This window comes from Azolla caroliniana, unplaced genomic scaffold (genome assembly GCF_043228905.1).
Source record: "Azolla caroliniana isolate FFs.n. ecotype wild unplaced genomic scaffold, voAzoCaro1.0.p SCAF_4, whole genome shotgun sequence".
Classification (NCBI taxonomy): domain Eukaryota; kingdom Viridiplantae; phylum Streptophyta; class Polypodiopsida; order Salviniales; family Salviniaceae; genus Azolla; species Azolla caroliniana.
The window spans coordinates 60007-77304 of NW_028230439.1; the positions used below are offsets into that span (position 1 = coordinate 60007).

Sequence of the window (17298 nt, forward strand, 5' to 3'; positions counted from 1 at the left end):
AGGCAAATATTTGACTTAATATTGGACCGTTGAACAATTCGTAATGCACCAATACATCGTCTCTCAACCATGTAAAAAAGAGGCTTCTAACGGAATACTTTTGGAGCTTCTTATTAGAGAATGTCGCCATAATTGACAATCTAGAACTCCAATTTGAGTTATCTTAAATATTGAAAAGATCTTTCAATAAATTTCACGTGTTTCATGTAGGTTGAGAGACAATCTTTTAGAAATATTCCTTTCGTGTCCATGAGAGAGAACACATTAACATGGGAGGAAACATCTTCAAGAGCATGAAGAACCATTGTAAGGTGAAGGCTAAAGTGTGGGATTTAACATTCCTTATGCCTAGGAATAAAGGCATTTAGAATATATATCCAGATTCCATACCTACTAACACATACATATTCTCATGGTCACATAACACTCACCATTTCAACTAAGGAATAATGGTTCAACCTGCACCTCAAATATTACTGACTCTATTCCATAAGCAATTTAATTAATCTTCGAGCCATATTAATATAGGAACATCCTTTTTATTAGAGAGGTTTTTTTCCTAGCTACTATTTCATAATTAGGTATTCACTAGTTTTTGTCTACATTCAAACATGAAAAGGTTGATATGTCCTCGTGGACTGTGGCGACGAAGTCGTATTTGGTGGAGAGCTACTTGTAACAGCACAGTAATCTCATAATACTCTATGCAAACCACGAATACGATGCATATCATCACCACACATGAAGATATCAATGCTAGATGTAACCAAGGGAAGGGGATGACTCTAAATGAAAACTTCCGCATATTCGCACAACTTTAGTGATTAGAGATTACGTTTGAACTTTTATAGATATGCATTGCGACATGAGGGGTGAGGCGTTGAAGCCTCGACCCGTGATGTGAAACAATCAAAATGCACAAATGGCCCCTAGATGTCAAAATGCACTATGGCCCACGGTCTGGAATGATCAAAATGCACCACGACCCACAATGTGAAATGATAAAAAAAAATGCACCACAACCCGCAAGGGTGAAACGATCGAAATGCGCCATGCTCGGGTGTGTCATATCGGATTGATATATGTAGCTTAGGTTATTGGTTGACACTTGGGGGGCCAAGGTAATTGCTTGGTGGCTCTTGACCATTTTGATGACCTAAATTTGGACTGTTTATCATGAAACGATGATCCATCCTCCTTCTCCTCTTTGGTTGCATGCAGAATCAATCTCCCTCCACCTGGCAAGCGAAGAATATGCAGCCCCCCCCTTTCCTTTCCATCAGATTCTTCTGCAACAATCAGTCACACAGAAGAAGGCGATGCAGTTTTAGAAAATAGAAAGAAAAAACATTATGTTACCATTTCATTGAATAACTGTTGCAGAGTTCACTCAAATCCTTCCATCCCCGACACCTCGGTAAATCTATCATCTACAAATTCTCCCCCCCTGCTCTTAGTGTTTTTGATTTTGATCTCAGAGAAACCTCCCAATCTCATCCAAGATTATGGCCACGCAAGCTCGGGAGCAGGCTCGACAGATGGGCGGAAAGGCCCAAGAGATGGGCGGGCAAGCCCGCGAGCAAGCGCAGGGCATGTTCCAGAAATTGAAGCAGCGCGGCCCCGGTCCCGCGGGCTGGGTGGCCCTAGTGGCCCTGGCCGGCGCCCTCGTGATCGGATCGGGGATCGTCCTCACCCTCCTCTCCCCGATCCTCCTCTTCTTCAGCCCCATCCTCGTTCCCGCGGGCATCGTGCTCTTCTTGTGCACGGCCGGCATTGTGACTGCAGGCGGCGCTGGCCTGGCCACCCTGTCGGCCGTCTCGTGGCTCTACCGATATGTCAAGGGTAAGCATCCTCGCGGGTCGGATCAACTCGACCAGGTCATGGGCCGTGTCCATGAGACCACCGAACACATGAAGCACCGCGCTAGGGACATGACCGGACAAATACCAACACCCACCGGTGCTTAAAAGTGAAACGCTGTTAATCATCAATCATTTCCACATATTATATGATAGTTTGGGCATGCATCAATCTTCCAGTGATATATATATATATATATTCAGAACACTATTATTAGGGATAGGGATATGGTAGTCATATTAGTGCATCTCTGCATTTCCATGTAATACCTCTTGCATTCAATGGAGTAAAAGATTACAATTCGATCAGCTTAGTGCCTGTGTAATAGTGAATATAAACATTTTACCGATGATGGAGCGATGTGTTGTGAGTCACCTCCGGTCTATACCCCGTTTGTTTCAGGGAATAATTGTAAGATTAGTATTAGAAAAGCTCCTTCCCATCTTTAAGTTTTTAGACCAGTCAAAAATGTTACATATGAACTCTCGTGTACCTATCTGATGTAGTAATTTATGTTTCGTTTAAATCCAAATTCGCCAGACAAGAGTTATTGTGGTTGGTTTGATGATCAAAATAATGTAGCTCAAAATGTGTGTTAATTTAATGCATGCATCACATGAATCATGGATGTCTACACTTCATTTTTAAATAATTTAAGATCATGCCACGTGATTTTGAATGGGCGTATATTCAAAGTTGGAAAATTTGAACCCTAAATCCATTTATGCACAGAATTTATGAATTATATCAAGGCTATTGAAAATGGATAATTGTCTTGGGGTGATTTAGAAGGCAAATAAGTGGACAATGTAGAAGTTAATTATTATGTAGAAACTGGAGAATTTCATGTATATGATGACCAAGAAAATATAACAAACTGTTAATTCTTGTTTCAAACTAACACAAACATAACATACATCAGTTTATATAAAGTTTAGTAGCGAGAAGTTACGAAAAGCAAAAAATATGAGATGAAAAGTATTTAACATTCAATGATTTCCTTGTAGAAAAGCTCACAAATGCAACATTTTTTCATAGAGGACACCAAAAAATGTAGGTGCCTACAATATTAGTATTAACCATCCTGTTCTTAAGGTTTGCCATGATAATCTTTTGATCCATTAGTTACTCTGCATTTAAAATGACACATACTAATGCACACGCGAGCATGCAAATACATACAACATTGAAATATCTTGGCAAAGTTTGACCACAATTTGAATTAAATCTATCAACTCCACCCCCTCAAAAACACATCATGTTTTGTCTCATGAACTTAGGAACATGCCATAATTATAATTTTGGAATTCCATGTCCTATAATTAACTCGAAATCTAACTGCAACCCTATCGGAAGCAAATTTAAGGCGTTACTCTCTTTTTTTCAAATGCTTAAATCTTATCATCCATCTCTTTGTACAGCTTAAATCTTGTCATACATCTCTTTGTACAAATATATATTCTCATTAAAATTAAATATAGAAAACGAGCCCATGATGCCTCCTGAGTCCTGTATAAAGAACTATCAATACATGAGAGAGCGTTGATGTGAATGAGGAAATGTAAATAAGTTAGTTTTGAAACCTACAAGTTCGCCAGAGACCTGACAAATTGCATATCATCATCACAACCATCTATTCAATTCACCTTTTCTGTAGCCCAAGATAAAGGAGGCTATGATAGATGGATCAAATTTTGGGATGCACAGGCAAAATAAGAAGATAATTAAAAGATACAGTACTTAAACAAGGTTTAAAAAAAATATGGCAAATGGGGTAGATGTGGTGACTCTCAGTCTCTACCATCAGTTAATTTATAATTAGCGCTACATTGTTGGGCATTAGCACTAATGAATTATATTTACCATCAATTAATTTATAATTAGCAGAGTGAATGGCACAGAGGGTTACCAGATTATGGGGAATTATGAAGCCCACAATGTGGTGGCTAGCAGTGTATAGATAGAGATGGGTTGCATTCTCATCTTCCATTTAGAGCTATGGTGTTTATGAATGGATGGTCATGAGTGGATATAGTTGTCTGAAGTTTATTTCTTTTGTATCACTAGAAAAACAGTACCCATTGCTTCATTTATATTTACTGACCCACCCGGTGCCTTCCTATTTGAGACATAATTTTGTGATGCAAAAGACATATTAGGCAATTGGAAGTTGGCTGGCTAGTTTGGCAGTTCATTGATCTCGAAAATGTTATAATACAGGAGGTAAGATGGTATTATAATAGCATATTCTCCTTTTGGCTTTGGTCTTTTTCATCAGATAGTGATCCTAAAGTCGATACAAAATCTCCATTGACAATACTAAGGTCGTCTTATCTGTAAGTTCAAATGACAAATAAAATAAAAAATCGTTGAAACAGGGTCTTCGAAAGGTCGATTATAACGTTTGGAAGCTCGTAAAACTCTTCTGAAGCATTGAGCTGGACTCATCATACAATGATTTGCACCTTTCATGACAAGTCAGAGCCTTCCTATTACATGATACCTTACTCATCATGATGAAGCAATATTTGGTATTTGGTATAACTTTGTGTTTCATGACAAAATCAGACCCTTCCTATTACATGATACCTTACTCATCATGATGAAGCAATATTTGGTATTTGGTATAACTGTGTTGTGATGTTTCTAATTAGGAATGCATGTAATTGTGATGAGTCAAAAACACTTTTCTCATCACTAACACCTCCTCGAAACACTAACTTACATGCCGACACACAACCTTAACAAAACTACAGTTCAAATTGACAGTAACAAAATTCGGTCTGAACAAATCAGAAGTACATGAGTCTGACTCTGTATAAAAATATAATATGAAAATAGTTTCTTTTTCAAGGCAGTATTTCATTCATGTGTATTAAAATAGTATAATTGTCACAAGTTTCTCATAAAGTACTTGGATATAGTGAGCTCTGCAAAATTGATTTGTCAAAGTACATTATCAACAGCTTAATTATATATGTTGTATCATCATCACCATCATCCAGAAATCATTTGATCGATAGAGATGAGGAGATATTTATCAACGCATAATACCGGATTTCTACACCGTATCTTCCGATGAATTTTAGCACAACTTGCTTGGCTTTTGTTTTTATGCAATTGTGGGCATCGGTATTTGTCCGACCACATCCTTGCCTTTATGCTCGAGATGCTCGGCGATTTCATGGACACGATCCATGACATGTTCCAGCTTGTCCGATCCACGGGGATGTTTACCTTTGTAGTAGCGGTAGAGCCAGAGGGCAGCGAGGAGGGCAGCCAACCCGGTGCCGCCAGCTGTCACGATGCCAGCCGTGCATAGGAAGAGCACGATGCCAACCGGGACAAGGATGGGGCTGAAGAAGAGGAGGACGGGGGCGAGAAGGGTGAGGACAATAGCCGACACCACGGCCAGCGTACCCCCGAGGCCGATGATGGCGACCCATCCAACTGGCCCGGGGCTATGTTTCTTCAATTTCCAGAAGATACCCTCCGCTTGGTCGCGCGCTTGCCCTCCCATCTCATGGGCCTTCCCCACCGCTTGTCGGGCTTGGTCGCGAGCTTGCTCCGCCATTTCCGGCAATCGATAACAATTCCTAAGCTCAGGAGGGAACAGAAAGGGAATTAATGATGTTCTGAACAGGTGTGATTATCAAGGTGATTAGCCTGAGATATCAATCAAGCGACCCAAATGGCCTTTTTATACATGGAAGTTAATTAATTCTCTTGCATGCTTCCTGAATCTCTCTCTTAAACACGTGGCACTCAATTGCTCCTTCACTCTTCTCCATGGCTCTTTTTCTCAAAAATTGGCAGTACTACATGTGAAACCAAGGCATTCCCCAAGGAACCCGACGTCACTTATCTGGTTAAGAATGAAATACGGTATTAATTTCAACCCAAATCATGTCAAGCTTATACAAATCTATAGCAATGCCTATCCAATCCTACATATACATAATGCCAACTGAATATGCACATAATTCAGTTGTCATCCCTCTTTTGATATAATTACTAAGTAAAATAGGGGGGACATTTTAATGCTACTGAAATCTACATGTAAATCAACATTAGATAGAAGGGGGCTCTCCTTGTATGGGACATACATGGAAGTACACATAGAAGTGAGGATCAATCTAGTAACAAATGGAAGAGTGAGTGGGATATCAAAAGTATTCACTTCATTACCGCAAGATATCCCTGGTCGTTAAGTCACTGAAAAACTTTTACATAACAGTCTCATGGAGTGTGTGCTCGCACACAAATGTGTGTGATTGATCTTGTTATCTCAACCACATCCCTAAAGCTTAATAGTGTCATACTATCAACATGCTGATGTGTTTGGTTTTCCTTCACTCAAGCTCAACAAATCAAGGAGACTATGGCCAAACATCGTCAAAAAAGGTTCAAGCTTGTCTACTCTGAGCAGTTTGATGAAGGTATTTATCGTTTGGCGACCAATTCAAATATGCTAGAGATCGGCATGTCCCGCTACAATCCTCTCCTTAACGTAAAGATAGTACACCTCCATGTGCTTCATTTGTGGCAATTTGATGTTGTCAAGCTTGTCACAATGGATTTGCACTAGGTTGTCAACATGGGATTTGCACTAGATTCTCTTGAGCAACAACTATCCATTTAGCCAATGGATTAATTTTATCCTTAGTACAATAGTGAATCATCTTCTACATTATTATTAATCAATGATTCACATTGGACATGCAAATTATGGTGTCATGTTCTATATTGTGACTCTATGAAGTTGTGAAAGTTCTAATATCCTTGTAGACCTACTTGATCTTTACGATGTCAATACCACCAAACTAAATAACTAGGTGGTGTAATTGAAAAGAAAGAATGTTATACAACAAATTATGGCAATGACACATGAATGTCAAATTTTCTTGGATGCCCCAGTTTCCTCAAAAATCTATGAATATGGATTCTTTTTTATTATTCCTTTTATTAAAGTGAGGAGTAACTAATATTTTGCAAAATTTGGCAAACCACATAACTTAGTAACTTCTGTTTTACTACGGTAACCCTATAACCAATGTGACTTGGGGTTCAGAAGACAATGCCTCAAGAAAAGCAGAGGATGATGATTGTTTGATGAAGGCTAATCATTGGCTTCAGCTCCATCGCATTTGCATGTAATGCCATCAAATTGGCTCATTAGTCTTTAGCATGTTTACAACTTCACTCCATATCTCCTGCATATGCACGGTTTGATTGGAGAAGACCTGCCTATAGCTTTGTTTCCGAAGAATCTATAGTGTTATTGGGCTGACCAATTCCAACACGACTTGAGCTTTAACATTAATGGGCATTTAGTGGATATTGTTAGCGGTGGAAAACAAGATATCTTGTGACTTTATCACCAATGTCATCCCCTCCTGATATCTATCAATCGGGGCCCACCAAGATAACCAACATACATTCCTCGACTTGAAAGTGCCTTGCACGTGGCATAATTGCAATAGTTAGCAAACCCCCTACCATATTCAACGGATCTCTAGGTAGTCCCACAGAGTGTGTCAAATTGATTCTATTGCATTGGGGTATGCTACACAATTAGGAGAGCTAAAGATCCCACGTTGCCATAGATTATAACTCTTAAGAGTGGTTGGTTACATACGGACTCAATAACATTGGCCACAACAACATGACACTAGACTCATCTTTGTAGTTACAAAGGGCCTTGATTTAATTAAAATATTCTGTGTACTTCACATGCAAGAGTATGTGGGATATTTTAAGGATCCGCTTCATTCCGTACAAGGTATTTCACATTCATTTGTTACAAGTATGACCAATGCACATGTGCCCCAAAGAGTTTGCTCACACATAGTATGGCTGAGCTTGAGTTCCTAGAAAAACCAATGCACAATTAGCAACCTCCAACACAATTCCATTGCATGTGCATGGACCCACTTATTACAAGTGTGGCCAATTACATACCCCAACGCACACAATGTTGCTGAGCTTGAGTGATCTATAGATGGAGTCTCATTTTTATCACCATTAGTAGCCTCATTAGTAGACAAACCCGATGCACCATTAGTAGCCGGCAATTTCATTGCATGTGCATAGGTTGGATATAGATCTCACTTGAATAAAACTTCCATGTATCCTTGTATGAGTAGCAAAGAGATTAAGCGGATCATAGTAGGGTACAAAAGGGCCTTTTGCGCAAGAATGCATTGAATAAAGAGACGCCTAATTATTTCTATTTCAATATTGCATATTTAGTAGATTTTCTCGTTGACCTAAGGGTTTTAAATGGGTTTTGAGCTATCAATCTCTACACAACATGCAAGTTCCTTCATTGTTTCAACCCATTTGGGTAGGGTCTCAAGGATGTTCACATGTGACAATGGTTCACCAATAGAGCTAGACACCTGGCTTTCCTTTTAATAGGAGGGATGGTGGCTTTGATAACTATGCCATTAAAGCATTCCCATGCTTCCCATTAAAGTTTGTAATATAGTTAAGGACCTATTTATATTTGATTTACTAGTTTGTACCCTTCATATTTGTTTGATGAAGGATCTGAGACACAGCTAGATATTTGTCAAGTTGGCAATGCTTCACTGTGTACATAGTGGACAATAAAATGAGTGTGTTACGTGTGTACCCATATGAAGAAATATTTGTCAAGTTGACATTGTGTACATAGTGGACAATAAAATGAGTGTGTTACGTGTGTACCCATATGAAGAAATATGCATACAACACATGTTATATATACGGATAAACATAAAGATACATACACAAACACACACACATACATAGATGTATATATGGTGGAATAAACCCCAAAAAACAATTATGGGATTCTTCAATTTGTCTCCTCTAATGAGAGAACAAAATCTAACCAATAATCAATATAATTTGAACAAGCTTTGTTTATTGTTTACAAGAGATTTACATACCAGGTCTATATGTACATACAAGAGGTGAATTTCCAAGGGCATACACAAAGTAAGAGAGGGATAAGAATTGGAATTTATCTCATGGAAGTGTCAAATACCGGTGCCTCCACAAACTGTATCATCTTCAAATGACTTCCAAAGGTCCTTTGTAACATCTGCTTATTCACACAAACTATGCCAATTAGTAGTTACTTACATAACATCTTTCATAACTCTACAAATGTTGCATCCCTAGAAATCCGGATTGGCCCCCATAATGCCCAGCCTTAACTGTCCTCAGTATGTGTTCATATGCCAGATGTCCAATCCTTTATTATAATGGTTCAACTTATTTGGATGTATAAACCGTGTAACAAAAGATAAGGAACAGAAAATGTAGATATAAAGAGTGTCCTGCAAGAGAGTTTACCATGCTTCATTGTTAGTGAGGGAGTGGGTTCATTCAAGACACCGACAACTTTAGCCGGAGTACCCGCAACCATACTGCAAAAACTCAAACAGTTGCATTTCAATATACAAGGAGTAAATTTCAATGCTGATCTTTCCCATGCTTACAAAAGCAGCTTCAATGCACTCAGAAAAAACCAACAAAGCCCATGAAAATTTATACAAACATTGTTATGCGCTAAAAAACATAATGAGCAAGAAACTGTTTTGATATGCTGAATAACAAACAGAAACATTTATTTAATTGTGGTGTAGATTTGAGCTTATTTGTGAGTTTCCATGTCTGAAGCAATGGATCTTCATGTAACATTCATATTTTAGAATTGAGGTCTTTAAAGTAGAATAGTTATTGACCATTTTCTCCAGAAGATAGAAATGCATCTTTTCCATCACAACTGTAGTTACTAATATTAATGCTTTTCTCCTACAGAAATGCCTTCTAAAATTCATTGTAGGTTCAACAACTTACTATCTTTATGATAAGACAATGTAAGGAACAGTTACCTATGAGGTGGGACGTCTTTTAGAACCAATGAGCCTGCTGCAACCATTGCACCATGACCCACTTTTATGTTTCCAAGGATTGTTGCACCAGCCCCAATCAGAACACCTTCACCAATTTTCGGGTGTCTATCACCAGCTACCTTTCCAGTGCCCCCAAGTGTTACACCCTAAAGGGAAAAAAACAGAAAACATGTTAAGAAAATCATGAATGCAAATCGTGATCCATAGAAACAACAAACCAAAGTTTGGGGGAATTTGGCAGAGTGGCTTGGGTATTTAGTTTATACACCATAGGTTGGTGACCATAAATGTCAATTAAATCCCATAAAGACAAAAGGAAACAAAACCTCAGATTGAGGAATTCTTTTTAGTTGTTCGGCCCTTCAATTATAAAAGTTCATAATTCCTCAGGATCAACTCCCAGCCCCAACCATTGGTTGCCATAAATGCAATTGAAGCCCCATTAAGATTAAAAAAGACCTAACTATCCTCTTCAACATGAACACATGGTGATTTCAAACCTGCAACATAGACACTCGATCACCAACAACAGCTGTTTCTCCAATCACAACTCCTGTGCCGTGATCCAGTAAAATTGCTTTCCCAATTCTGGCAGCTGAAGTGACAAAAATGCAGTTAGGTAACCAACCACAAATAGTATGTATGCCAAAAAGAATATAACTATTCTGTGGAGATCTCCTTCCAGTTATTCATTTTTCTTTCCAAATATGGGAATACTCATAAACTAAAGTTTCTTGTTCCTTTCAAAATGTGGCAAAACTCAAAATACGGTACTACCACCCATGTAGAACATATAATCTTGCTTGCTTACCGGGGTGGATGTCCACAGCAAACACCTGCACAAAACAGTTCAGGAAACCATCCTTGGATCAGCCAGTGTAATAATGTTTTTGAGGTTAATGTTATCACAAAATACCTCACTACATTATGACAAACTTAAGACCTTAAATAAACTTACAAATCTCTCCAGATAAAACCAAATCAAATGAAAAGAGGAACATGCAAACTTCTTGGATGAAATTTTACAAAACCAGCAGTCCTGAAGTTGCAAACAAGTGCAGAAGTTCTGAGGTAGCAAATAGTTGGAAACATTTATATGCAGCTTCGTTACAGGTACTATTTCAAACTCTAGTTTCATATAAATGTTTCATCAATCGGTTATTTCTAAAGAAAAAACACAAAAATTTCTTAAGTTATGGAATTCAAAAACCAAAACAAATAGTCTTCTAGTCTCTAAAGTCTAGACTCTAGGTCATTTAATATAAGTACATACCTTCTGGATTATAACTTCCTAGAAACACTATAATCTTTATTTAACTGCAGCTTGCAGCCTACTCCTTTGGGCTTCAATTTTGAGATTTAATGCTAAGGTTATGTACATTCTACTTTTTAACGCACCATGACCTGTTGTATCGCTACCATAAGGTAGATGGATTACACCTCTGTGATACACACCAGAAGAACTCGTTCATATAAGAGCCTTTTGTTGTCAACTCTCTTTTATTTACGTCCATGATATGAAAAAGGTTATATATTACTGTAAGTTAGTGCTGATCCAGCATGTGCAGAAGATCCCAAGTCTTTAATTAACATCTCCAAGGCAATTGATTGGTTTGTTCAGCTCATGTTGAGAAAGCCATGAGATAAGGCTTCTTTGAACTTTGGAGAATCGTACTAAGTTTCTTTATGGCATTTACCATCCTTTGCTAGCATCAATAACGAAAGCTTCAACCACTTAGTCACCCTACTGCATGTTTCAATCTTTCTATCGTGTAGTTCTTCATGAATGGGAGGATATCTTCTCCATGAATATTGACTTTTTATATATGTTGATCCCCCTTTCTACCTGAGCAATATCAGTATGACGAGAGGTTGGATGAACCAATATTCAGCTCCATGATAGGAATGAAGACGGGAGCGGAATATCTTCTACATTAGTATCTCATCATGACAACATCACATAAAAGATATTGCTATGTCTCATCATGAACTTTAGTGTTGTATACATCACCTTTCATCCCTCTGATATTGTTCCGATAAAGAAAATATAGCTATGCTTTAGCAACCACTAAAAGAAAAAGTACAAGGTCACGTATGGAGAACTATTAGACGGAAATATCTCAATGTGCCAAGAAAACCCAAGGGATTGAAAAGGCATGCATGGATGCTTTCAGAATGGTACATAAAGTACAGAACAAATGGACACCATCAGATAGCAACTTACTATGACTCTCAACTTCCCCTTGTTTCGTGCATTTTTACAATGCGAGTCAAATCACACCTTGCAGCATCCGTAAGGAAGTTAAAGCAGCAAGTGCTCTTTGGATCTAGAACATCCAATGGGGATTTAGCTTTAAATTGGTCTATCATATTTATGATGAGTTACAGAGATTGTTTTGGCCAATCATAAAAGATATTATAACTTTCTTTTTCTGTCTTCGTCCTTTCTTTCTTTCTGTTGTCTGTATAAGAAGCATAAAAAATTTACTAGTTGTCTGTAATCTCTGTGCCATATTGTCGCTGTAAATTAAAATATAGAGTGACCAGATTGCATGTTTCTAGTCTATGCCCCAAGTTGCAGTGCATCTATCATGACTGACTCAAAGGATTGAGGATGAAGGCAACAGCTAAGAAAACCTTTCACCATTGCATAAATCTCGAATCACAAAATCTATCATCAGATCCAGATCCCCACATGATATCTAAATCACTTATATGACTATATCCTCTCCATAGATATGTCTTTGAGGTGGTGAAAAAGTTCATACTTGATTTGATTCTGTTGTGATTTAAAGAAGGTTGCGTAGCTATGATAATGGTGAGAAGCTCCTGAAAACAGAATACATCGAGAATGCAACCTCAATACCTCAATAACATCAACAAATTAGATTGCTATGAAAATTTCATATGATTATTACATCAAACTCATACTTTGCATCATTCATATTCATAAGGGACCAATTGACAATCTATAAACCAAAATGAAATGAAACTAGATGAAGGTGATAATACAGGGCCCCAAAACATAAATCTATACGCAAATTAAAGAAAGATTAGATGTTAAGGCCAAAAACAAAAAAATTACTGAAAAACGTTTATGTTTTCCGGACACCCATTTATGCAGGACATTGTTAAGACAAACCCAAACACTAAACGATAAGATATGTTTGCAACTATTTTGCATATACTAAATATGCCTTCATGTATTAAACAAGCATACCTCACTGATACGGCTCTGTAAAGCCAATGCCAAGATTAATTGTCCACGATTCCACAGGGCATGTGCGACACGATATGACTGCACAGCATGATATCCCTAAAAGAGAATAACATAGTTAAAGAAAGTAGATTCATAAACAAAAGCATTCTTGCTTATGAAATAATAAGAAATTATATAGAAAGAATCTGAAACATCAATAGAAATTTCTCAACATCAGAAGGCAATTTCTAATCTAATTCCTACTAATAAAAGAGTGATCTAACAAAAAGCAATATATGCTAACCGATTGCAACCTATGGATCAGATTTCCAAAACATTGAACTTTTGATAACATGTTTCTTCAACTTCAATTCAATAAAAAAGCACAAAAGAAGGAATACATTGGCGAGGTAATATTAATAGTAAGCAATACTAATATGTATTAACAATGTCTATTAAGAAGTCACATATCATCTCCATATCCATTAACCCAAAATACAAACATGTATATATATTAAAATATGCTGTGTTGTGCTAAACCCCCAGCCTAGGAAAGAAAGAAAGAAAGTTCATTGTCACATGAGATAAAGAGAATAAATCTTAAATTTCTCAAAGTGCCAAACACCACATTTCTGACCTCCTTTACACAAACACTAAAGCTGGTTAACACAAGATGTTTCTTGCACAAAGTGTGAGTAATCAAGATCAGAAGTCAGCAACTTAATAGACTACAGCAGCCAGGAAAGTATCGTCACCAACTAAATCTCTTTCAAAAATGGATTTTATTCCACAGTTCCAAGTTTTGGAATGTGAAATTAGTTTAGAAAGGCTAAGTGATAGATCAATGAAATTCAACAAATTGACCAGAATGTTCATTGAATGCATAACATTACATTTGTCAGATCCTACAGGAGAAAGGGTAAGAGAAATATAAATGAGATTCAACACATTGACAATGTGGTTATTGAATGTATAACGTTGGAGTACTCAGACCCTACAAGTGAGGCAGCTGGAACTCTTCTTTATCTTTGAATTCTAGGAGACGATAAATATATTAACCATAATATATATTGAATGCATAACATTGTATTGTCAGATGCAACACATGAGGCAGCTACACTTCTTAGATTTGAATTCTCGGAGATGATTTGAGATGCTTTTAAATCACTGTTCTAAAAGTGTGGTCCAGGCCTCATATACATTTAAAGAGTTGGCAGCAGGACATATTTTGTTAGCAGGATTAGATTATGGACATGCTTTAATAGATTATGGAAGCTAATAGAAACAAACAAATGGAGAGTACTTGGGCCTACTGCAAATAAACTATACAGAGCAAATTTTCAGAAAAAGTTAATCATTGATTAACTAAATATTTCATGTCCCGATGTTATCCACTTCACAAGTACATGACTTTGAGATATCAATATCCCAAGATGCTAGTATGTCTCTTTCACAAAACTTCATGCAAAGCTCACTAAATTCTCTATTATTAATGAGGACTACATTCATGATCTCCAGGCAAAACATGTATGAGATGAGCTGGCTGCCAAGAAAATTATATCAATGAAATGTTGAGACAATTCAGTCAGCTAAGTTATTAATGAGATGATTTGGTACAGAAAGACACATCTGGACATGGCTATACTTTTTCTAGCTCTAGGAAAGGTCATTTCTCAGCACTATACCAAGAAGCTATAATATGTGAGTCAATAATCCATAATTATAAAAAGTAGGTGGCTTATGCAAAACAACTGTTCTTATTATTGTAGCTCTTTAGACAAAACAAAATTAAGAACAATGATAGATTCTATTATTTTAAGAATTCCCTGTAATTTGCATAGAACTGCATAGCGGTCTTTAATTCAAGCACGTTCATTCAAGAATCTCTCAAAAAACAGTATTCTAAATTTATGGATTCAACAAACATTGCATGATTATGTTGAAAGTCTCTGACGGATGCTACCAAACCATAAAATGCTATGAAAAACGAGTGGTTAGAATAAGAACCTTCAAATACAGAAGAGCGCTGCTATAAGATCTGCAAGAAGGATCACGATCCTTCACAGCCTGTGACATGTTAGAAAACTCAATGCATAAGCTGCTCCAAACAAATGTTTTTTGACAATTAAATATAAGCTAAAGAATATTACCTGGACATCCAAGCGTATTGCTTGTTGGATGTTTGTGTCAATCATAAAAACATCATCGAAAACATCCATCAACTGTGTAGCTAATAAGGTAGCATTTTTCAGCCTGTTTGCAAGAACGAACCCGAGAGAGCGTTCAAAGCAAGAATGTGCCAAAATGCTAGCATATAAGAAGCTACTCAGCAATGGCTCTCGTTCAGCCTTGAATCAACAGAAAAGAGAGCACTGATATTTCAGATACAGAATGAAGATAGACATCTTAATTGCATATATCAAAAACATAGAAATAAATACCTCTAGCCGAGCTTCAGCCCGTATGGCAGCCCATATTGGATCATCAGCTATTAGGTCTTTCAGCTTCTTTCCCATCACCGAGGTTGTACCCAAAGAGTTTATACCGAATGAGACAAGTGAGGAAGCGTTTGTGAAAGAATTCACATGCGATTCCATTGCTGAGGCAGCTGCAGCTGCAGCTGCCCTTGCTGCAGCCACACCATGAGCTCCAAGACCTTCAACACTTCTGTTCAGAAGAGTGTCTTCTTCCCCATTCTGGTGAAGCTCGTGGTCTTTGCTGCGCATATATGAAGGGAAAACACTCCTCCAAAGACTATCCGTATCCGACGATGTCGATGGAGTTGCTTCATTCTTCTTGTCCCTTCTCATATTTACATCATCTCTGTCTTCCTCAACTTTCCCTTGATACCTTATCACATTCTTCTTCTTGTCCTCGTTTGGCTGCAGATTCTGGAAACCCTCAAAACTTGTGTAGCTTTTATCTACATAGTTCTTATTATCAGCTTTACCCAGGGGACCATGAACCTTCTCAGAAGCTGTGTTCGCAGGACAAGTTATAGGTATAAAAGATGTACAATTTGATGGAAAAACGTGGTTTCACAGATGGGTTATCCATACATATATCAGCAAAATCGCCTGTTTCAGAAATCCTTTACATGTGCAAAACAATGGAACAGATGTGTTGAATGGATATGTGTAGATATAAGCATTAGCCTCAGATGAGTTTCATGTATGTGAACATACTTATATGAAAAATGCAATATTTCTATTTTCACATATGGGTCATATGAACATACATACACTTGAAACAACACTCAGTTATACGTACACACATATGCTTACAAGAAAAATGCAATATTTTCCTACTTCGATTGATGGATTGTTGTCAAACTAAGGATATGATTCACAAGTGAAAAACAGTATTTCTTCACAAATTCACAGATATAACAAAGAACCAATTAAGAAACAAAAAAAAAAAAACAATTCAAAATGACGATCACGGAAAAAAATTACCTGAGGAACCATTGTGTTCAGGATCTGGTAAGGTGGACCCATTGATGTTGTCTTTGACAGAGAATATCAGATGGGTTCCTTTCTTCCACTGACATTTATCTTTTCTTATCGAAGGAAACCCCACCTGAGGTTTAGCACTCGAGTTTTGGTTAGGCGGAGATGCGATAAAACTCTGATGATGATGACGATGACGATGATGACCTTGTGTAAGAGGCTGAACCCTAGAAACAGAGCTTCCTTGAGCCATGTCTATCCTGCACAAATCTATGCTTCTCAAAGCTTATGCTAAAAATATCAAAATCAAAAGTTCAATCCCTACTGATTGAGACCAAATTTATAAAAGCCTATAAAAGAGTGTCTCATGGGTTTCTCTTTCTTGCGGCTTTTCTAGCGAATGAGTGGGAATAAAAAAAGAAAGCTCAAAAGTTTTGATTGGAATTGGCCTTTCATCAGCGGAGGGAGTGTCGAATACAAATCATAAAGAGATACTGTAGATTTGTGCACCATGATCGATAGAAATTTGGAATTTGTTGTAACTTTACATTGGAACTGTTTATTTGCTCATTTTGTATGGTAGTGTTTGATGGCGTCAGTGTTGTGTGTGCTAATGTTATTACCTACGCAACGTTATTTAGGTTAGTTGTTGGAGGGTAAGAGCTTTGAGAAGGTCAAACTCTAAGAGGTTTAATATATTAGACCCATGCGCCTTTGCATTTTTGCGAGGAATAGAGTGTGCGCATGTAAGGTAGTGGACAATGATGTACATGGGAAAGGCAAGGCCGTACCTTAATCTTTAGCGTAACCAGTAGCTTTCTTTTTGTAGAATAAAGCACAAATGCATCCATTGTGGGATGGGGTGGGGTGGGGAGAGGGGGAT

The 17298-nt window shown here is 37.6% G+C and overlaps 1 protein-coding gene and 1 pseudogene across 3 annotated transcripts; both read right to left on the bottom strand.

Annotated features, from left to right (window-relative positions):
• Nucleotides 1–4972: 4972 nt before the first annotated feature.
• On the bottom strand, nucleotides 4973–5434 carry LOC147864592 (oleosin pseudogene; annotated as a pseudogene).
• A 3300-nt stretch (nucleotides 5435–8734) lies between these two features.
• Nucleotides 8735–16724, bottom strand: LOC147864593 (serine acetyltransferase 2-like). 3 transcript variants are annotated; one of them, XR_015529705.1, is made up of 11 exons: nucleotides 16422–16717; nucleotides 15408–15943; nucleotides 15117–15314; nucleotides 14974–15033; nucleotides 12988–13083; nucleotides 10579–10603; nucleotides 10268–10362; nucleotides 9747–9913; nucleotides 9597–9666; nucleotides 9205–9278; nucleotides 8735–8950 (listed from the first exon to the last, which is right to left on the bottom strand). XR_015529705.1 is itself a non-coding variant. In XM_087318712.1 (10 exons), exons 1-10 carry the CDS (start codon nucleotides 16666–16668, stop codon nucleotides 8886–8888), a joined length of 1563 nt encoding a protein of 520 aa, XP_087174838.1. In that variant the 5' UTR covers nucleotides 16669–16716; the 3' UTR covers nucleotides 8735–8885. The 3 variants fall into 3 exon arrangements, 2 of the variants coding, with proteins under 2 accessions (XP_087174838.1, XP_087174839.1); XM_087318712.1 differs by lacking the exon at nucleotides 9597–9666 and having other exon boundaries at nucleotides 16422–16716; XM_087318713.1 differs by lacking the exons at nucleotides 8735–8950; nucleotides 9205–9278; nucleotides 9597–9666; ... (1 more) ...; nucleotides 10268–10362; nucleotides 10579–10603 and adding an exon at nucleotides 11440–12596 and having other exon boundaries at nucleotides 16422–16724.
• Between the last annotated feature and the right edge of the window lie 574 nt (nucleotides 16725–17298).

Coding starts and splice junctions, on each gene's coding strand:
- LOC147864593 (XM_087318712.1), bottom strand. CDS start 16,668: ATGGCTCAAGGAAGCTCTGTTTCTAGGGTTCAGCCTCTTACACAAGGT. Junction 15,315..15,407: donor GGGCTGAAGCTCGGCTAGAG/GTATTTATTTCT, acceptor TGTTGATTCAAG/GCTGAACGAGAGCCATTGCT. Junction 10,604..12,987: donor TACAGAGCCGTATCAGTGAG/GTATGCTTGTTT, acceptor TGTTTTGTGCAG/GTGTTTGCTGTGGACATCCA.